Source organism: Rattus norvegicus, chromosome 3 (assembly GCF_021556685.1).
Source record: "Rattus norvegicus strain SHRSP/BbbUtx chromosome 3, alternate assembly SHRSP_T2T, whole genome shotgun sequence".
In the NCBI taxonomy this organism is placed as follows: Eukaryota; Metazoa; Chordata; class Mammalia; order Rodentia; family Muridae; genus Rattus; species Rattus norvegicus.
In genome coordinates this window covers 1439092-1461632 of record NC_141536.1, presented here as the reverse complement: position 1 = coordinate 1461632, position 22541 = coordinate 1439092, and the positions used below count along the sequence as shown (strand labels likewise).

The window sequence follows — 22541 nt, the reverse complement described above, 5'->3', positions numbered from 1 at the left end:
ACTCATCATGAAGTTAGAAGTTCATATTGAAGCTCAGCAAGTCTCTGGAGTGACAATTCCATTTTATGTCAGCATAGGAGACTTGGATATCATTTGATAAGGGCTTATGACTAGTTACATTAATATTCATAAAATGACCAAATTGTATGATCCTTGAAGAAGATACCATTAAATTGGAAGACAAAGAACAAGAGCCAAATAAGTCCAGCAGCTACTGAGATGCAGTCACTGACTGAGCTGAGTCTGAGCAAACATCAAAGAAACAGTGAGCTGTACTGTAGCCTAAGTAACAATACAAGCAAAAGCACTAAAATTCCATGAATGAGGCATATAAGTATGGGAAAAGCACTTCGACCTGGAACTTCACTTGACTTAGGCTGCATAAAAATCTACCTTCCAGAAATATACCTAACAATGAAGTTGCTCACCTCATCTCACCTGCATACATATCAAACAATGGACTAAGACTCCCTGCACATAACATTGTTTATAAACTTCTCTTTCATGATCAACTTCCATTCAAAAGTATTCAAGAGCATATCCACATACTGGAGGGAGAAATCTGTTTCAACTTGCCGGAGACAGTTTAGAGTATATACTCCGTAAGTCGTATTGAATCCTCTGGATAAACTTTCAAGGGAAAGATCCTTAATGTCATATACCTAGTGATAATTGAATACGCATTTGATTAGATCAAATGCATCTTGGAAACTGATGTTCACAGTAAATTAAGGCTTGCCTAATCAAAAAAAGTCAATCAAAACAGAAATATCCACACTGAACTCTGAGTAAACAATTCCTCCTTCTCGAGAGGTCCACAAATTAAAGCTACACTGAATACCAGTGTTTCTCACTTTGCTTTTGAATAAAGTTTCTTTGTCACCTTGCTCTCTGTGACTTCTTGTAATAAGATGAAAACATCCTGGAAACACCTCACCTAGACAGTAAACTCAGATAAAACTGATGAGCATCTTCTTCAAATAATGACACGAATTATGGAAGCTCTAAAAGAATTCTCCTGTTACTTTCTTGTAAGAACTTCTAAGAATGACACAAGCCATGTCTAATCTCATGCCTATTCAATGAAATCAGAAGTTATAAAAAAATTCATCCTAGTGTTGTTTTTTGTACCAATTTCAACTTTAAGATATTAAGTACAATCACATTGGAATTCCTGTTTTCTCAGAAGTTTTGATAATGTCACCTACAATTAAGCAAGAGGAGAATCCTTAATGAATTTCTCTAAAATACATTTGCATGACAGATAAAATATTAACTCTATAATGAGAATATTAGAAAGATGCTTGTGTCTGTGTTACTGCATTGAAAATGTAATTTATACCCCTTTGTCATTTTCAAAATTCAGATGTTCATAGTATACATATTAGATTATGTGGACTATTAATAATAAAAAAAGTTTCTAACAATAACTGAAGAACAGAGCCAGTACTTTGAAACAATAATGCTTCTGTCACCTTTAATGTATATAGTTTTTGCTATAGGTACACAATGATTTCTACATATGAAAGTCTAAATGCTCTACAGCTCATGCTTTCTAGTTTCAAGAAGTGAAAACTTCAGTAATAGCTTTTAACTTCAAAATCAAAATGAAAACAAAATGCATGAACAGAAAGAACAGAAGGAAAATAAAAGAAGGGAAGGAAGAAAGCATGGAAGGAAGGAAGGAAGGAAGGGAGGAAGGAAGGAAGGAAGGAATGAAGGAAGGGAACAGGAAGAAACAGGAAGAGATTTGTTAAGTTGCTCATTTGACAGGCTACATGCCAGTATGGAAGACACCCTTGGATGAGTTCCAAAACTGTACAAGATCAGGCATGGTTGTTCGTATCTATAATTCACTGGTGAATATCAGACCTTCAAAGTCATCACTGAATATATAGTGAGCTTCAGGCAAGTCTGGGGTTTATGAGACCCTGTGGAAAAAAGAGAGAAAGAGAGAGAGGGGGGTAGAGGAAGAAAGGAAGGACTGACTTCGAGCGATATCGACTCAAGATGGCAGCCACCACAGACTCGGGAGTAAAAGTCCTTTGAGATTTCCGACTGTTGGAAGAGCTGGAAGAAGGCCAGAAAGGAGTAGGCGACAGCACAGTAAGCTAGGGTCTGGAGGACTATGAGGACATGACACTCACAAGATAGACAGGCATGATAATTGGGCCTCCACGAACAATTTATGAAAACCGAATATGCAGCCTTAAGATAGAGCGTGGGCCACTCTAGTATCCAGAAGCATCCCAGTCTGTGAGATTTGTAACAAGAGTCAATATGAACGGCGTGAGCAGTTCCAATGGAGTGGTGGATCCACGAGCCATGGCAGTACTGGCAAAGTGACAGAATTCCCACAGCATCAAAGTCATCCTGCAGGAACTGAGGCGCTTGATGATGTCAAAAGAGAACATGAAGCTGCCACAGCCACCAGAAGGACAGTGTTACAGCCATTAGTCACCAAGGCCCCGGCCTCCCTTCCCCATCCAACCCAAGTCTTCATTTTCCACAGTAGTGAATTTTCTAGATCCATCTGTAGACCTCAAAGTACTGGAGAGGAAGCTCCACTCAGACTTCATCCTGAGACACTGCTCTGATACTAACTTCTTGTCCATTTGAAATACCTAAGTTGTGCTGTGTAACATCATCTGTCGAGTATAACCGCTGTCTGCCTGGTTGAACTTCTGGGATCAATAAGGTGTGTTGAAATCGGTTTCCTTTGGGAGCGGTGGGCATAGCTAACGCAACTGTGGACAGACACGTCTCACACAATCACCTGCTGCTGGCACTTGGCCTGGGTATGCCTTTGCCCGCCCCGCCCTCTGCCACAGCTGTGTGGTGGCCCATAGATTAGATGAGGAGGTTTCAGGTAGCAGCTGTGGGACTGACCACCACTAGGTTTGGGGTGCTCTGGCTGTACCCATGCTTTCTTAAGTCTTAAGTGATTGCCCCATCCAAGCCATGGTCCCCACTCCTCCACTCCCACCCTTGGTCAAAGCTTAGATTGTAACCTCCCCTCCCCTGAAATTGGCCCTGGGTGAGGAATTCAGAGCTTCCAGTCTCCCCACCTTTATCAAGGGGTGCTGCTTTCCCCTCCTCAAGTCCCTTGTTGCCCATCATCACCCAACACTTGCTGTGGCCAGAAGCCATCAGATGAGGTTGAAAACGCCTGGCCTCCCTCCCTTAGCTCTGGACCACACTTGTTCACCTGCCACCAGCCTGGGAAGGGAGCGCTGGGTCTGCGGCCCTGCCACCACCATCAACTCCTGAGCTTTGAGCTCAGGTCTAGAGGTGAACAGAGCAGTCACAGGGCGACTCAGACGGGCCACCGCTCAGGGTCCTTGGATATATGCCTAGAGAAAGGCCATGTGGAGAGTCCTCGGTGCGCATGGTTCTGAGTTGGTTCCTTTTCCCATAATTGCTTTGTTTTTACACGTTGAAGAGGTTTGAACAGGGCTTTCAGTCACCCTGACCACCCATCGGGTCTGGAGTGGAGTCTGACAGCTGGAGCACGAGGTCCTGACTCTGCTCCTCAGTGTTGCTCCTCAGACTCTGGGTAGGGACCCAGAGGAGCTCTGTGTCACCATGTTCACAGATCGTTTGCAGATAGGTGGGCCTGGCTCCTGGCTCATTGACAGGACCCAGGATCCCCACTCTGTTCAGGACCACTAAATGTTGAAATGTGGATGCATACTGAAATAACGGCAATTCGAGGTGTTGCAATGAGGAAAAAAAAAAAAAAGGACTGAGCAGATGAAACACTGGTGATTCTTTCTTAGTCCATTCAAGCCTCATTAAGTTTCAAATTTTTCAAACTAGCCATATGTACAGCAAAATTCAAAAAGACAATGATAATAACCACATGGGAGTCACTTGGGGAGACAATTTGCTCACAGTGGTAGAATGTAAATGAGCCGAGTTGATACTATAAGAATAAGGCAAATCCTCAACTGATTGATTTGAAGTATCTTTTCCCACATATGAGCTTACTTTAATGAGAGGAATCGTGGACATGTCAACCTTTAATGAAGTACAATTTTTTAAGCCTTCTCTATTCCTATTTTCAGTCATGGTGACTTCATGCAGGATTTTCTGATAGTATATATCAGTATGATATCATCTTACTAAAATCAATAGGAAATACAGTCCAAATTTTTGAATCCCAATTAATTAAAGATGAATATTTACACAAAACTGTTTGTATCAAATTCGACAAAGTTGTTTTCGTGAATAGGAAAGGCACACAGAACTAAACCCTTAACAAAAATTAAAATCAGGACCTATAGAAAAGGCTCAGGGGTTTTCCTTGGTCTCTAGTAGAGGACCTAAGTTCAGTGTCCAGTATCTATACTTGGTGGGTCATTACTACTTGTCAATCGAGCTCTGGAAATTGGGTACCCTCTCCTACATTTTGCAAGTACCTGTACTCATTTGTGCACACATGTACAGATGCATGAAGCAAATATTTAAAACCGCTTTTAAATATGAAAAACTAAAAAAAGTCAAAAAGAAAATGAAGGACAAAGAACAATGATTTGAATGTAAGTCATGTTAATACTGTACATAGCTATAAAAAAAGTTATTTAACATAACCTTGAAACAGCATAATTCAGATAGTTAAAATGCAGTCCCACACTCCTACCCAGTATTTAATATCAAATTATTCTCTATAGTTATTCAAATCAATATTCAAATCAATAATTTCTACAGGTGCATTTAATAGTCTTTGTTCATTAAACTAATCAAAATCTATGTTGTAGTTATTTGAAGAGAAAGAATTTTATGAATCACGTGATATCAACTGAATAAATATGAAAATTATGTGTGCAAACTTTACAAAAGTTAGTTTCAACACAAAAGTATAAATTTACAATTTAATAAACAAGGAACTAATTGATCAACCAAATGTTAACAACTACAATTCATCTATATATGAAATAGAAAATAATATTTGAGATATAAAATTAAGACTTATGTTAGTAAAATAATGCATAAGTTATTTTACTTAAAAAGAAAATCTTATGATCATATTAATACAGCTAGAAAACATTAAGAAAAAACTTAATACTCTTAAAAATGGGATACACATGCACACAAATTTAGAAAAGTTTGATACATATACATTATATTATAATGTCATATCAAAAGTTAGAACTATCATTTGTTTGTTATGAATGAAAGGAAGATGTTTCAGACCACAAACAGAAATAAAATTCTCTCGTATTTTTATAAATAAAAGGCATTTACATAAATAAAAAAATTTTAATAACATCTCCATCATAATTAGATGAGTATGTTCCTGCCTTCTTGCAATGAACATTGAATTGATCTCTACTGTATCAAGAAAAATTGTGATAGCTGTTAGGTACAGAGAATGAAAAGCCGTCCTCTGGACAGCTCATGGTTATCACACTCATGAACCCACAGCACCAGTGTTAACACAATACTTTCACATGATCAAGCCAGCTAGAGTCAGGGCTTAGATGGGGTGACCAACCCTTGCTAATGCCATATTGAGGGGCTTTTGGCATTTGATGGCTACTGGTGAATGAAGAATCATTCATTTGGGGGGGGGTATTGCCTTGGTAATTTGCTTGTGCTTCAATAGATTCCCTTCATGGGTGACACTAGATTCTGATTCTTTGATGAGATCTAAAAGGTAAACAGATGAAAACATGGTGTCAGGAGATGTATTATAGGAAATCTGGTGAGATTTGGTAAAGGGAATGTAGAGTGCATACAAGTATATTTCTTTATATAAAAAATAAAGAAAAATATGAAAGGACAAATGTTTACTTAATTAACAGAAGATAGAATATCTCTATAGACCAATTCTAAATAGCTTATAAATATAAAGCTAGAAATAATAGATGAGTTTAAAAGATGTACAAATTTTCTTCACTGTTTAAGAGATCATCGTAAGAGATCATGGGAGAGAATGTAATGTATTATAATATACTTCCAAATGTAAAAGATTATAACTTTAGCTTAGTAATAAATACAAGGTTTTTCACCGACTGAGATTATGTATAATCAGTTTGAGCTAATTCCTCCCTGTTAAATTATAAGCATTTCTAAATTCCTCAGAAAAACAACCTTAGAATAACTACTTTTAGTCCCCCAAAGTCCAGGGAATTGAGGCAAAAACTCTTCAATGGATTCTTCAAGCTGTACATAATTATTTTTATATTTATTACTAAACTAAAGTTATGATCTTTTACATTGGCACAGAATTTATTTGATACAAATTTAGATTTTTAAGATTTTCTTTAATATAAATTTCTCATTGATTTAAAATTAATATTGTTACTCTGATGTACACGTATTGTGCATATACAACATTTTTCAACAGAGATGGCTTATACCCAGTCCTTTTCTGCTATTAAAAAATGAAGCTGAGATGATTAAGCACGTGAGTTTAAGGCCAAATAGCAAATTCATGTCTCTAAGTTTATTGTTAGAATGCTTTCAAGATAATTTGTTAAGATAATTAATGGACAACAGTCCAGATTACTTATATAGTTAGACAGTTTCTAAAAAACACCGGAAGTCCACAAAATATGACATTTAATGTTCTTTAACTTTTATTGAGACATGTCCGCTCCCACCAGCTCCCCCTTGGTATATTCAAAGAAGAAATTGAAAATCTCCACCTCCACGTGAGGTGATTTATTGTGGCTGACAGGCACTATGCAAAAATTGCTCCAATTCTTCTACAGACTAATTACTGTCCAGAAAAGGAAACATTGCAGAATAAGTTGGCTGAAAATTTCTGCCAAGCCAGAATGATTAGCCCTTCAAAATTCAGTGTTTCAAAAGTCTGTCTGATGATCCTAAGCCAGAAGCCTGAAGACTTGCTCTCACGTGTTGCTCACAGGGGACTGTGCAAATAGAAAATTGTCTCTATAACCTGTCTCAGTTCTAGAAGCCATGCTAGGCTTCCTATATTTACAGATATATGGCTCATTCTCAGATTACTGGCAGGGTTGAAAACTTAGTATAATCTTATAACCCACTCAGACTATTTAACTTTGAGAATACATATTTATTAGTTAGTTATCAGATAATACATAAGCTAGCCAGGATATAACAGATTTTAAGCCTTTTAAAAGCTAAAATATATAACTAAATGTTCTGTTTAACTGATAAAAGTTGGGCTGGGTGTTAGGTACATCTGATACTTTTAAATTACAGAATGATAATAGTTGTGCTCAACTTATATTTGAGAAAAAAATTTCTGGTTTTTTTTTAATTAAAAGGGTAAAAGAGTAGATTGATGTCATTATTAAGGGAAGGGAGGTACAGGATAGAACCAGGCCTGTCATTGGATAAGAAGGAAGGATGGGTGGGAGAAAAGTTTTAGAGAGGCAGAGGAAGCCAGAGTGAGAATGTGAGAGCACAGAGAACATGGCAGTAGATGTTTAGATGCCTCTCTGTACATATTACAGGTTGTTATGACTATTCTCAAGGGATGGGTGTGTACAGGATTTTGTGCTGTCTGGATTGGCAAATTATATCTTATCAATTGGATCAGAAAATATTGTTTGATGTGTTCTTTCATAAGGCAACTTAATTGAGTTTAAGAGAGTGTATGGTGGCCAGATGCATGGGCCTACCAAAGAATTGGGATGTGTTTGCCTGGCGTGATGGAAACCCAACCAAGAGGGCTGTGGATGAGGGAGGAGCAGCCTGACAGGGTGCCGTATTGGGAAGAATAGTGTGTCAGAAAGTAGATGCGGCAGCATGGAGCCACTGAGATAAATTATTCCTATTTCCAATGGCACCAGAAATAATAAGGGACTGAGACAGCTAGGGTATACCTGGGAACCAGTTCTGTCAGGTTTTTTGTTTTCTTTTTTTGTTTTTATTTTTACTGCAGCACATATATTGTGTGTCGAGTGTCCTGAAGGGAAAACATGCTTAAGTCCTTGAGTATGAAGTGATTTATTGCATCATGGCCACATATAACCATGATGGGATACTAAAGACAAAGATAGGAGAGTGAGGATTTTTAATTTCCAAGAAATTATAGGATTTTGTTGTTCCTCAATCATATGATTTTTTTGGGTAGGATATATACCTTGTGATCTAGACTAATAGATGTATCACAGAAAGAAAAAAGGTGGAGGCAGAGTTACCATTAAAGGTTTTTGGGGCCTGGGAATCAGATGCAAGGGACAGAGAGACTACAAGGCCACAGAACATGTTGCTTATCAATTATATTGAGGTTACAAAGGGGATGGCAGGTTTGAGGAAAGCAGCCAGTTAGACAGGACTGTGATCTAACACTTCCCTGCTTATGAAAGAAAATTCAAAAGTCACATCCAGCTGGAAAGTCTTATGAATACTATGAAGTACCTATTAATGTGGGGAGCCAGGACTGCCCAAGGCTGTCTGAAAGACCTGGACAAAAGAATAACTGGAACACTAGTTCTATGCCCTTACCCAGGATCACACTTGTCAAGGCCTGTCTGATGCTGAAGCCAATGTCTTAAAGGAGTCAAGGTTGAGGGAAGAGACTCTTCCCTTAGGTTGTGGTTATCAGTTCTTAGGCAGCTGTAACTGTGGTATCCCATGTTCTTTTCGTCAGCATTGTCTGACTTAATCATTTGCTGACTTAGTTGTTCCCCATGTACAACCACCAGTACCCCCAGGACTGCAAATTATAAATATGATTCTACAATTTCTAATAAAGAGCAAATAAATTTCAAGCAATCTTCACAAAAATGTTTACTAACAGCAATCACATTTTAAATCAGACAAACTAAAAATAAATTGAACACCATGTGCTCCAGCTGTATATCCTCGGGACATAACCCCAAGACACCAAATTACTACAGAGGTACTTGTACAGTTTCACCCATTGTTGCTTAGTTGCCAGCAGGGAGGAAATGCAATTCATATGAATCCTAATGGGGTGACTGCTCTGCTTTTCCTATCAGTTATTTTGCTCTACTGCCACTATGCCATCCTCACCGTGCAATCCTAGATAACACAGTGATCTATGACTCCAAGATATAATGTTTGACTATGTAATTGCAAATATTGGAAGAGAAATGAAGTCTTAAACACTGCTATATATTTATTTAAATGTCCCTGTTTTTTTTATTCCAGAGACTGTGCTGCAAAAGGTATATACACACTTCTCCCTCATTTCCTCAGCTGAAGGCTATGTGGCTCAGTTTTAATTCTCATGTGATAAAGTATCAAATTCCCTATACTATCTCAATAGATGTATCTCTCTTATTCCTTTTCTATTTAAAGAGTCTAAACTGTCCTTATATCAAACTATGCTGTTTATATAACAGGCAAACCCAGAAATATCAACTGTGCTTCACAAGGTAAGTATGCAAAGTACGGTTTTATAGAATTGCTTGTAATGCATCTACTCCTATTTTTATTTTCTGGTCTATTCAGGTGTGTTTTATAATATCCACCTGCAGAGATATCTATGGAAAATTACAAACAAAAGCAAAAACAGAAAACAATTAAGATCTGTTATCAAATCTTAAGCAAACATTCACCACTCTAGGACTGGGAAATTGCTCAGTGGGTAGAAACATATGGACCTGGGTGTGAATATTCAGCATGTATACATAATGCCAGGCATAGGGGATAGCTACACATAACTATTACCTCTGAATCCTGAGGGCTCACTGACCAGTTCTCCAATCCCACAGTAAATTTCTAGTTCAACAAGAGAACTTACGTCAAGAACAGTGAACAGCACTAAGGAAGATGCTTGAAATCCCTCTCAGAACTCCAAAAACACATGCACAGATGGGTAAAGCCACACAGTTACAGGCATGCACCACACACTCACATCCACCAACATTCTTATAACACACAACACCACAGATACATAGAAAATGGTTAAGGGACTGCAGGGTAATTCTTAATTTGCTGTTGTCACCCAGCATGTATCTTAGATACTGATAATAACCAAGAACAGATTAAGCTGGAAGAGAGTTTATCCATAGTTTTAACTTTTCCTTTATTTTAATTTAATTAAAATGCTTTCGTAATTTTACACAAAATACTATATCCAGACTTATGGAATTCTAGAATCACCCAGGACAAAAACTTTTGAGCATGTCTGAGAGAGAGAGAGACATCAGACTGGAAGAGTTCTAGTGCAAAGGCCCTCCAGCCAGAAGCTGGAACCCAGATGCCCTTCAACAGAGGAATGGATACAGAAAATGTGGCATATTTGCACAATGAAGTACTACTCAGCTTTCAAAAACAATGACTTCATGAAATTCCTAGGCAAATGGATGGAACTAGGAAATATCATCCTGAGTGAATTAACCCAGTTTGTAGATACTAGTCCAAAGCTTGGAATACGCAAGATACAATTCATAGACCATATGACGCTCAAGAAGGATGAAGAACAAAATGTGGACACTTCAGTCCTTCCTAGAAGGGGGAACAAAATACTCAAGAGGGAGGGGAATATAGGGACACAGTGGAGCAGAGACTTAAGGAAAGGCCATCTAGATGCTGCACCATCTGGGAATCTATCACATATGCAGCCACCAAACCTAGTTAGTATTGCTGATGCCAAGAAGTCCTTACTGATGGGAGCTTGATGTGGATGTCTCCTGAGAGACTCTGCCAGAACCTCACTGATATAGACAAGCACGCTTGAAGCTAACCATCGGACTCCATGGGGACTCCAATGAAGGAGTGAAGGAAGAGCTGAAAAGGTTTGCAAACCCATAGGAAGAACAACAATATCAACCAGCTAGACTAACCAGTGCTCCTAGGGATTAAACTACTAACCAAATAGTACTCATGTAAAAGCCTAACACTTCAGTTGCATATGGAGCAGAGGATGGCATTGTCTGGCATCAATAGGAGGAGAAGCCCTTGGTCCTGTGAATGCTCCTTTCTCCAGTGTAGGGGAATGGCATGCTATTGAGGTGCGAATGGGTGAATGGGAGGAAAAACATCCTCATGGAAGCAGGGTGTGGGGTGTGGGAGAGTGGGTAACTGGGCAAGGGAATAACATTTGCAGTGTAAATATATAAAATATCAAGTTAAAAATGTTACTACTGCTCTTAATAACCCTATATGTTTTTAAAATCCATTTGTCAAAATTCTTACTAAGTCTGTTTTGTTTTCACACATGGACTATGATGGGTTAACACCATATCTGGGAATATCTTCTCAATATTAGACATAACATCTGAATATGTGATAATTTATATCCATTTTTTTATTCAGGAAGAATCCGATGCCAAAGAAAATTTCCTCTTTTTGATTAGCATGGAAATTATGTTCAAAATAAGCTAATTAAATAAAGATACCTGAGTGTATACACATTCATATACATATTCATACATATGAATATGTGTGTGTGTATGTATACATGATGTAGGCCTCCTTCACAGGGCATCTAGGCCTTAACAGTTCCCTCAGGCCTTCATGTTTTCCCTAGACCTTTAACAGCCAGCAGCTTTGCCCTCTGAGCAACCAGTCTACAGAGGAATTCATAGAGAAACCCTGTCTGAAAAATTAGGGGAGCGAGACAAACAGATTGATCGCTCTCTCTCTCTTTCTCTCTGTGTGAGTGTGTGTGTGAGTGTGTGTGTGTGTGTGTGTGTGTGTGTGTGTGTGTGTTCAACTGAGGAGGCACTGGCAAATAAATGTTTGCCCATCCTCTGTAAGCCAGTCCATCCCAATACTGCCTTTCCTTTTCCTTAGTTTGTTTGGTTTATTCCAAGTTAATTGTATCTGTTTCTTTAATTTCCTCTTCATTTCTTTAGTTGAGTCAGGGGTCTTTGCACATAAGCCCTGGAAATCAGTACCTGGATCAGGTCTGCAGCCTGCTCACAGGGTTCTACCCACCTCCACCTCTCAAGTGATGCAATAAAAGACATGCAGCACCACACCTGGTTTCTTTTCACTGTACATTTACTTTAGTTCCAATGTTCATTCAGGTCTGAGAGAGGAGGGAGGGAAGGAGGGAAGAGAGAGAGAGAGTAACAGAGAAACAGTGACAGAGAGGGAGAATTGTAGGTTATTGTTCCATCTCTTCAATCACTGTCTGTTGTTCGCCATCTTGGCAACCACCGCAACCCTTCCTTGGGTAAGATCAAGCATAATGGCAGCAACCATATAATTCCTGCTTAGTCGCACTGAACACTCCAGTCATCACTACCTGTGGAGAATTGTAAGGGGGCTCCTCTGATCTAGAGAATAGTACCCTTGAATGGAATGAGAAGCACAACAAGCATTATTTGTTTTGAAACATAAGACGTGGAAAGAACTACATGTGTGGATTTACAGACAGAAAGACAGAGAGACAGACAGACAGACAGAGAGACAGGATGGACAGGACAGAACAGGACAGGACAGGACAGGACAGGAGAAAAAAACAAGAACACAAACAAAAACTCAAAATGGAAGTCCGGTTCCAAATAGTCTCTGTCTGCACTGTCGCTCTAGTGTTGGTGGTCCAGCTTATAAAAGCTTATACATGGGTGGGTGCAGGAAATGCTGCTGGGTGTTCAGTTCAGGTCCAAGATTATTGCGGGTAACTAGACAACAAAGAAAGCAGTTAGACTGACTTCTACAGTGTTTGGTTTCTGAGTGTGTTATCACACAGAAGAACCTAACAGAATATGTAATGAATTCTTGCAGCAACAGCAGAAACAACCAATGAGAAAGTGTCCTTATAATATTAGCAACTGCAACAAAATGGCAGACTAGCCAGCTAACAGTTCCCTAGCCATTAACTCATCTGACAGAGGCCTTCTTCACATTGCATCTAGATAGGCCTTCCTATCTTCCTTTCCAGTGCTGAGACCAAAGTGAGATCAAAGTCATGCATCACCATGGGTGGCTTCCTTTTCATTTTTTTCTTTCATCCTAGGAAGTATGTGTGTGTTTGTGTGTGTGTGTGTGTGTGTGTGTGAGAGAGAGAGAGAGAGAGAGAGAGAGAGAGAGAGAGAGAGAGGAAAGAGAGAGAGAGGGAGAGGGAGGAGGAGAGGGAGAGGGAGGGAGGGAGGGAGAGAGAGAGCTTTAAAATCAGCACTCAAGACTTTTTTCTTTCTATTCCTATCCCAATCCCCCCAAACTGGCAGTAAAGCCACCAGGACCAGAGACAGAGGAAGATGAAATCTCTAGTATGAAAAACTAGAGGAGGGAGATAAACAGATCTCTCTCTCTCTCTCTCTCTCTCTCTCTCTCTCTCTCTCTCTCTCTCTCTCCCTCATAAAATGTTAAAGTGTTCCCTTTGTGCTGTGTGGATTCTACTTTATTTAGCAAGTTTCACATCATACTAGCTCCAAAGAGGAGTCAACAGTCTCTTGGCATGCAGGCAGTTGTTGCCTGCTTTAAATAATTTTTGGTGTGTTTGTTTGTTTGTTTGTTTGTTTCAAAACCCAGGGCCTGCCTTTGTTCAACAGATCCAAACCCAGTTCTCCGAGGGGAAAATAGAGTCAAGTCCAAAGTCACCGGCATTTAAGTCATCTGCCATTGACAGTCATACGAGATGGGAATATCGTGCTTTCTCCAATGGAGATTCACCTGGGTGTGCATCAACCACATATAAGGACAGGCCTGGGGTACAACGGGGTGGTGGATGGGGAGGAAGGATTTGTAAAGAGCTTTGCAGTGGGAAACTATGATCAGAATGTTGCACAGAAAACAAAATTTGTACTTTAAAAAACAAAAAACAAACAAACAAACAAACAAACAAAAAGTTCCCGATATCTATCCAAAAAGGAAAGGAAAAAAAAAAAAAAACCGACAGCAGAACTTTACTAACTGCAAATGTTCCCTCTCCCTGTATCCAACCACTCCACTCCCAGATAGGTAGATGATAGTTTGCACTTCTGTCCCAGTTGGGCTATCGAGGTTAAGAAAAGAGGAACCACCTCTGTGGTTATGTGATACACACACGAAATAAAATAAAAGGAGTGGACAGACGTGCCTGGCATTTTAAGATGCTCAATTTCTTTGCCAGCTTCATTTTGTTTCATTCTTTTAAAAGTTTATTTATTTATTTTCATTTATATGAGTACACTAAAGCCCTTTTCATATACACACGGCAGTAGAGTACATGGGATATCCCTATGCAGAGGGTCGTGAGCCAATATATGGTTTCTGGTATGGAACTCAGGACCTCTGGAAGAGCAGAGCGGTGAGTGCTCTTAACCTCGGAGCCATCTCTCCAGCCCTTCACAAGCTTTATTTAACTAAACATTAAACATGAATCAGAAACGCCAAATCCTGTAAATATGGTCCAGATTCAGCCTTACTTAGAAATCCAGAGCTGGCAGGGCGAGGCTGGGAGTGAGCAAAGGGAGTCTTCCTCTTGAGGGTGTGCTATCAATTCCATTACCATTTCCAAACACCTGGTGTGAGTCTAACTGAGGTTTTCTTCAGTCATTTGCCACGAGCCAGAGCACTGAAAGGACAGCGAGGGATCAGACATTCACACTGAAATCATCACTCACTGATTTCAGGCAGAAAACTTGCCCCCCCTAAAGAGGCACCGCCTGGCTCAGCGCTGAAGCAAAGTGTGCTAGGGCAGCAGCAGTATTTCCCGGACAGTCCTTCAGGGACATGCACATTCTCCAGCCCCACCCCACCCCACCCCCTCTCAGCTAGCTCCTGTCCACCCCTCCCCCTTCCCCCACATACAGGGAGGAGGCCTTGTGTGTGTGGAGGGGGGAGATGGAAGTATCTCTTGAGAGAGAGTTCGGGTCTCCCAAACAAATAAATAACTAGAATCTTCATTTATTTACTTTATTTCATAGAGTATACCGTGGCAGAGGGAAAAGGAACAGGGAAACTAGGCCAACTGGTAGAGCTCCTTTCATTTTGTTTCAAAAAGGAAAAGCCAAAGAAAGAACACTCCCTGGTTTTTGTGAAAGGAACATAATGGGAAAAGTTGAAACATCGGCTCGCCACTTATTACTTTGGCTTTTAATAAAAGGGCCAACAGATCTACCTCCTATTTGGTAAAAAAGAGAATAAAAAACCACAAAAACGTTCTGTCAGCCAACTTCCCTTTAAACCTCTGTTAAACAGGAAGACTGTTTTTTTAAACATCATTTTAAATATTTAAATATGTATTTGTGTGTGTGTGTGTGTGTGTCTGTCTGTCTGTCTGTCAGTGTCTTCTGTATGGAGAGGATGTGCTGTAACACTCGGGACGGGGTGGTGTGGGGCCAACGGGTGATGCCGCACCGCCCCCCCACCCCCAGTCACCTTCCCCATAGAGCCTTCCCAGCGGTCCCGTAGCTGGTTTCCGCGCACCACCACAGTGGAAGGGCGCCTGGCTGCGGCCAATCGCTGAACAGGGGGGAGGGACGGTCACCCACCAACCCCACCCCCGGCCGCACCTGCGCCCCCGCGCCCGCCGCCTGAGCGCCTGCCAAACCCCCCGTTGGGAGGAAGGGGGACAGCGACGGCGGGACGCTTGGCGGGGGGAGAAAAACGCGCGGGTGGAGGGGTCGGGAGGAACCGGGAGTGGGAAAGATCCGCCGGGATCACCCGCACAGCCAAACGCGTGCCTCTGGGTTGAATACTCTGGGCGGACTGTGCTGACCACAGCCGTTTACCTCTTAACGGTTTCACGCCCTCTTGAACTCTCTCTTCAAAGTTCTTCTCAACTTTTCCTTACTGTACTTGTTGGCTATCGGTCTCCTGCCGGTATTTAGCCTTAAATGGAGTTTACCACCCACTTTGGGCTGCATTCCCAAGCAACCCGACTCCGGGAAGATCCGGGCCCGGCGCGCCTGGGCTCGCTACCGGCCTCACACCGTCCAAGGGCTGGGCCTCGATCAGAAGGACTTGGGCCCCCCCACGAGCGGCGCCGGGGAGTGGGTCTTCCGTACGCCACATTTCACGCGCCACGGCACGCGGCGGAGATTCGGCGCTGTGCTCTTCCCTGTTCACTCGCCATTACTGAGGGAATCCTGGTTAGTTTCTTTTCCTCTGCCGACTAATATCCTTAAATTCAGCGGGTCGCCACATCTGATCTGAGGTTGTGGTCGAGAGGGGAAGGAGGAAAGGAGGGCACGCGCGGCCGCGGGTGGACGGACGGAGAGGAGAGCGAGAGGGCGCCGGGGTCCCAGGCTGGGTCCTCCGATCTCTCTACACCGGCCAGCTCCCACATCCCGGGGACAAGTCGCGTCAGCGCACGAACGCCACAGCGTCACGCCAGCTGGCGCCCGAGCAGACAGCCCCCACAAGAGGGAGGGGGGAGGAGAGGTACCTGAGACGGGCCCCGGCGGGTGCAGTATCCCCCCACTCCCAGACCAACCCTCGCAGGTTGCTCTCCCTGCGTGCACTGGCGGGAGCGTTGTGGCGCCGGATGCACCGACCCAGTGGGCGGGGCCCGCCTCCCACCAGACCAGAGGCAAGATTACCGACCCGGGCGACACGGCCCCACTCGCGCCCAGGCACTCGACCGGCCCACTCCGATGTGTCCCCACGGTGGGGAGAGCAGGCGAGGACGGGAGCAGGAGCGGCGGAGCGAGCAGGAATGAGCCACGAGAAGGGTGGCCGGCCCGCGGCACCAGTGGATGGGGAGATCGAGGCCCACGCAGACCCACCGGGCGTGGACGACCACCGGACGCCGCCCACGTCTGAACTTCGGGAGACGGAGGGCCGAGGGGAGAGGCCCTGCGAGCAGAGTCCCAGCCGCGCAACGCCCCGCCTCCACCACCACCACCACCACCACCACCACACCCCCCCCCCCCCCCCCCCCCCCGTGCACACGATATGAGATCACGGAGCCGGTCCAGAAAGAGGCAGAATGACCTCGGTTCGCCAAGGGCCTTGGCTGGCCAGCGGGCAATGGAGGCACCGGCCGCGGAGGTAGCAGTGGTGGAGGCGGAGGCGGGCGCACGGAGGCAAGGACATAGGCAGACGAGCGAAGGAGAGAAAGAGAGAATGGAGGAGGTCCCTCGACGGACCAGACCTGACACCCTCCCCGCACCGCTCTGAAACGACCCGACCCCAGTCTTTCCCGAAATGCTCACTTGGCCGGCTGGCCGTGGCACACGCCACGAATGCGACCGGGACCCGGGGACGCGCCTCCTGGTGAGAGGAGGGACTCACACAGGCCCGAGAAAAGACCAGATACCCCCTCGGCCTTCTCCGTTAATGATCCTTCCACCTGTTCACCTACAGAAACCTTGTTATGACTTTACTTCCTCTAGATAGTCAAGTTCGACCTTTTTCTCAGCCCTCCGACAGGGCTATGGGCCAATCGGTAGTAGCGAAGGGTGGTGTGTACAAAGGGCAGGGACTTAATCAACGCAAGCTTATGACCGGCACTTACTGGGAATTCCTCGTTCATGGGGAATAATTGCAATCCCCGATCTCCATCACGAATGAGGTTCAATGGGTTACCCGCACCTGCCTTTGTAGGGTAGGCACATGCTGAGCCAGTCAGTGTGGCGCTTGTGCAGCCCCGGACATCTAAGGGCATCACAGACCTGTTATTGCTCCATCTTGGGTGGCTGAACGCCACTTGTCCCTCTAAGAAGTTGGGGACGCCGACCGCTCAGGGGGTCGCGTAACTAGTTAGCATGCCAGAGTCTAGTTCGTTATCAGAATTAACCAGACATATCGCTCCACCATCTAAGAATGGACATGCACCACCACCCACGGAATCGAGAAAGAGCTATCAATCTGTCAATCCTGTCTGTGTCCGGGCTGGGTGAGGTTTCCCATGTTAAGTCAAATTAAGCTGCAGGCTCCACTCCTGGTGGTGCCCTTACATCAATTCCGTTAAGTTTCAGCTTTGAAACCATACTCCCCCAGAACCCAAAGACTATGGTTTCCCAGAAGATGCTTGACTATCATGGGAATAACGCTGCCGCATCGCCAGTCAGCATCTGTTTAGTTATGTACCCCCATTTGTTTTTCTTTTTCTTCCTCTATTTCTCTTTCTTTTTCTTTCATTGGGAGAGGGGATTTTTTTTTTAATTCACATTTTAAATATTATCCCCTTTCCTGATTTGCCATCTAGAAAACGGCTATTATTTCCCGTCATGCCTCCTGTTCTGAGGGCAGTTCCTCACTCACCCACTCACTCCTTCCAACCTGCCCATTCTGACAGTTCCCTACACTGGGGCATCAAGCCTTGACAGGACCAAGGGCATTTGCTCCCATTGGTGCCTGAAAAGGATATCCTCTGCTTCATATGCAGATGGAGCCATAGGCTCATCCTTGTGTATTCTTGGGATGGTTGTTTAGTCCATGGAAGATCGAGGGCAGGGGGTTGGTTGGTTGATATTGTTCTTCTTATGGGGTGGCAAACCCCTTCAACTACTTCAGTTCTTTCTCTAACTCCTCTTTTTGGAACCTTGTTCTCAGCTCAATGGTTGATTGCAAGCATTCTCCCTTCTTCCCTCCGTCTCTTCTTCCCTCCCTCCCCACACCGCTCTATGTTTGTATGTTTGTGTGTTTGTGTGTCTCTGTGTATGTGTGTGTGTGTCTGTCTGTCTGTCTGTCTGTGTGTCTGTCTGTATGTCTTTCTAACTGAATGTCACTTTTCTTTTCTTAGATAAAGTGATGAGATAAGAGTCTTACCCAAGCTATGCAAATACGTCCTTTAGGATGAGGCCAGAGTATTTTTTCCCTCTGTTCTACTATTTATAGACCTAATACTAGGAGCTTATAGCCTCCATGTAATCCAACCTTCCAAGCTGACTGATTCAATATGGTTTCTCTTGGCATCTTCATGAGTTGTTCTACTTGGACTCACATTAACTTGGACAATGTGTTACAATCTTCTAGATCCTTCTAATTCTCCAGCTTTTTCTGTTCTCCCCAGTGAATAGTTTGTTCTCTCAGAACCTGAATCTGTAAAATCATGTCCAGAAAACTTCCGTAAACACATGCCACACACCACAACTTCTCTTTCTTGCTCTACTTCTCTCTGTCTTTCTTTTGTCTATTTTTGTCTCTCTTTCTCTACTCTTGTGTATTCTCTTATTCCTAAGCTGTTCTCATGTGAATTGGGCATATTTTATCTGTGATACATTCTGTCACTTTTTTCTTTGAATTACTACTTTACCTGGCCCTCAATTATATGACACTTTCAAACATGGCTACTTCTTTATATAAACTAACCTTACAATGTACAATCATTTTGCTAATATTTATCTACCAAGTTCTTACCTGGACCTATTGGTTGTAAAGAATTAACCTTTCAGGATGCCTATATTTATGGCAGAATCTTTCTGACCCTTCATATATGATGTCCTGTGTCTCAAAGATGAGGGTATTAGAATAAAATTATTCTACACGTTTTCTAGAACGTTGAAAGATCCAACGTAAGTCTTATTTTATGATCCCATTAGCAGCCATCAGTCCAAAACACAAAATCACTAAAACAAATCCTAGTTGCATCAGGTAGGGTGGGAAGATATCCCAGTGATTAAGCAGGCAGGAAATGTTAGAGAGACATGGGAAGAAGATTGTTTATTGGTCTATATTTATGACTTGCTCAGCCTGTGTTTTTATAAAAGCCAGAACAGTAAACCCAGGAGTGGGACAAGCTACAATGAGCTGGGCCCTCCAACAAAATTATTGATCAAGAAAGTGCCCACAGGCTTTTTCATTGGACAATCTTATGAAGAGTTTTTTCTCAGTTAAGATTTCTTCTTCCAAGTTATCTCTAGTTTTATATCACGTTGATAAAAAACCTTCCTATATAGTTTGTAGGTGAGAGTTTGTGGGTGTATATCTCTAAGCTTGTGTATTGAAGTGATATCATTAAAAATTTTACAAAAGAATGGCTAATAATAACCTGTGTGTGTGTGTGTTTCTTTAATCCCGCAGGCTTTCGCCCGATTCTCGGTACCGTGTCGGTGCGGGCATTGGGCACAGACAGGGTATTTCAGTGAAATTATGTGTGTATATGTGTTTCTGCATGCCCACAGATATTATATGTATCATAATAGGGTATTAAAGAGGACAATGACTTAATCTAAAGAAATGCTTTATATTATAGCACACACCAGCAAGAAAACTTTCCTTTTTTGGAATGGGGTAGCAATTGGGCTTGCAACAATAAATTATGAAATATGCTAGGAAGAGTGAAATAGCTCAGTAGGTAAAGATATTTGTTGCCAAGGCAGTTAACCTTGGTTTGGTCCTCGGGACATACACAATTGAAGTAGGAAATGAATGCCATAAATTGTACTCCGTCATCCACATGTGTGCAAATACTCAACTAAATGAATCAGAAAATTAGAATTCTATAAATATAGGACTTAAAATATATGCATAAATTAAAGTAAGGAAATAGATTGACATGAGATATGGTAAGAGTTCTGTAAAGCTGATACATACCCAGACTTAGAGAAAGTATCCCTATACATATGTGTGTTCCGTTTCTCCCATTTCTGACGCAAGAAAAAAATTACATACATGGAATTTCTGCCTAGTATTACAGAGCAACAGAACATAATATTGAGAATTAAAAGAAGAATATATATATAGTTCATATGAAGGCAACTTGGCCTTGCAGAGATAAGCTAAACAACTCCTGGATGTTATAAGTTCAGACTCATGAACATGTATTACTCAGATTGATGAATCGAAAACCTTAAATATGGGGCATGTAGATTCCAGAGACTTTTCCACAGTGGAATTGTGTAACCAGGGTGACCAGACAATAGCACTTGTATTTGTATCACTTAGATTCATAGGGACCTTTCCTTGCATGGTGGAGGAATAGGCATCTACACTGAAATGTACTATATGTAACTAGAGAAATAAAACAAAATGTTCTCCTTTATAACCAAATCAGGAATACTACTAGGAGATTCCAGGTTTCTTAGTCACATCGTGAAATAGAATCAAATGACCTTGTTCCAATATGATATTCTTCATTCTTTCTGAGATATGAGGTAGAGGATGAAAGAAAATACCCCCAACAACCTGGGTTTAGGGTAATATATTAGTTAAAAATGTGAAGTGTATGAGTCCAAGGGGATCTGACATCCATCAGGAGTCATGGAATACTTCCACTGGACTCTCCAGAGTGGTTGCATGTGTAGGATTTAGTTGCTGAATCAGCACTCATTTTTCAAATGTAGAAGACATCAAAATATAGACAAGAGGGATCATCCTCATATTCATTTACCAAGCACCCCCACAAGTTTTCTATTGTCTTACTTGGTAAGGATAAATTTAAAAGAGTAAAACAATATTATTATACTCAAGGAAAAAGCTTATGTCAAAGAAACAAAACAACAATTAAAGGCAAAAGTCTATGTTTTTCAATAGAGTGACTGTAAGGAAAAGAAGTACACTTTAAGCAGCAATTGTTATCTTCTTCAAATTTATGGAGCATGGATGTTATAAAATGAATGATAAGTTAGAATAACAATGTAGGGTGAGAAGCTAATTGAGAGAGGAGAAGAAATTAAAATCAAAACAGCTCAGACCATCAAAGAAGCCTGTGGTAAAACCAAATCTGCAGCAACACAATTGTAAGCAATACCCATTATGGAAAAGTAAAAGACAATTCAAAAGGCACATTAATGTATATGATGGACACTTGTGTCAACTTGGATTTAGATGCCTCTAAATCTGGAGCGGTTTGTCTCCTATTGAGAAGGCAAATGTTGTTCCCCTTCAGAAATTTGAAGTAGATTGAGTATTTTACCCTCTTTGTCCTAGTTAAAAAAAAAATAAGGCCAGAAAATAATTTAAATTGTAAACGTGTGTATGTGGGGGTGTGTGTCTTTATTAAATTATGTGTGAGTATTTGCATGTATAGGGTTGCCTGTGGAGGCTAGAAAAGGAAGAGTATTGGGTCCCTGAAACTGAAATTACCAGTGATTATGAGTCATCTTGTTCCTTGAATCTAACATGGGTCTTCTTCAATAGTAGTACATGTTCTTAACTTCTTCGTCATCTCTCCAGTCTCCTGTAAAAATAAGTTAAAAAAATGATTTCTGTTGCCTAAAGACAAGGAGGCTGAATGAATACAATGATTCTGAGGTTATTTTTAAAGATGAAATTCATTATGATAGACAATGGGCATAATATATCTAAAACTAAAAAAACATAAAGTGCAAACAATAAGGAACAGTGTGCTGTATGAGAGATGTTGTAGGGTAAAAAATGACATGAAACTTTCTAAAGAGGCTTGAGTCTGCTTATAAGGTCGCAGTACTTTGTGTGTACATGTTTGTGTGGGGGTACATGTGTCTGCAGGTGCATGTCCACAGGTGTGAATAAGGAGGTCAAAGGTCAATACTGGGTATCATTCTCAGTCACTCTCTACTGTATTGATTTTGTGACATGGTCTCAAGCTGACCATGGAATTACCAATATAACTAGACTGGGGCTCTGTAAATCCACAGGGTTTCTTTCTTCTCCATTTCACAGGCACCAGGATGATTAGCTTGGAACCCAGTCCCATGACTTTTTACATGTTCTCTGGAGACTGCACTCAGATCCTCATGCATGTATCAGAAATAATTTAGCAGAGGTGCTACCTCTCTCTGGCAGTGGCCGTGTAGCTGCTGCAAGGAATAGCATATGAGTGCTTCAGT

At 41.9% G+C, this 22541-nt stretch overlaps 1 protein-coding gene and 1 pseudogene across 8 annotated transcripts in view; both read right to left on the bottom strand.

Moving 5' to 3' along the window:
• LOC147995335 (uncharacterized) overlaps nucleotides 1-16673 on the bottom strand; it is a 305835-nt gene extending 289162 nt beyond the window's left edge. For 2 of the 8 annotated variants that reach the window (XR_015684143.1, XM_087655072.1), the window contains exons 1-2: nucleotides 16232-16308; nucleotides 14268-14416 (exon numbers count right to left, since the gene is read on the bottom strand). Coding sequence is in view for 1 of the 8 variants with exons in the window: in XM_087655072.1 (XP_087511198.1) it covers nucleotides 14268-14353 (86 nt within the window). In the remaining 7 variants the exon portion in view is untranslated. Of the gene's footprint in view, nucleotides 1-4007; nucleotides 5653-7878; nucleotides 12543-14267; nucleotides 14417-15575; nucleotides 15821-16231; nucleotides 16316-16571 lie in introns of those variants that run through there. The other 6 variants (XR_015684144.1, XR_015684146.1, XR_015684148.1 and 3 more) reach the window with 6 other exon arrangements.
• A 449-nt stretch (nucleotides 16674-17122) lies between these two features.
• LOC147995336 (18S ribosomal RNA) lies at nucleotides 17123-18005 on the bottom strand (annotated as a pseudogene; the record flags this gene model as incomplete).
• Between the last annotated feature and the right edge of the window lie 4536 nt (nucleotides 18006-22541).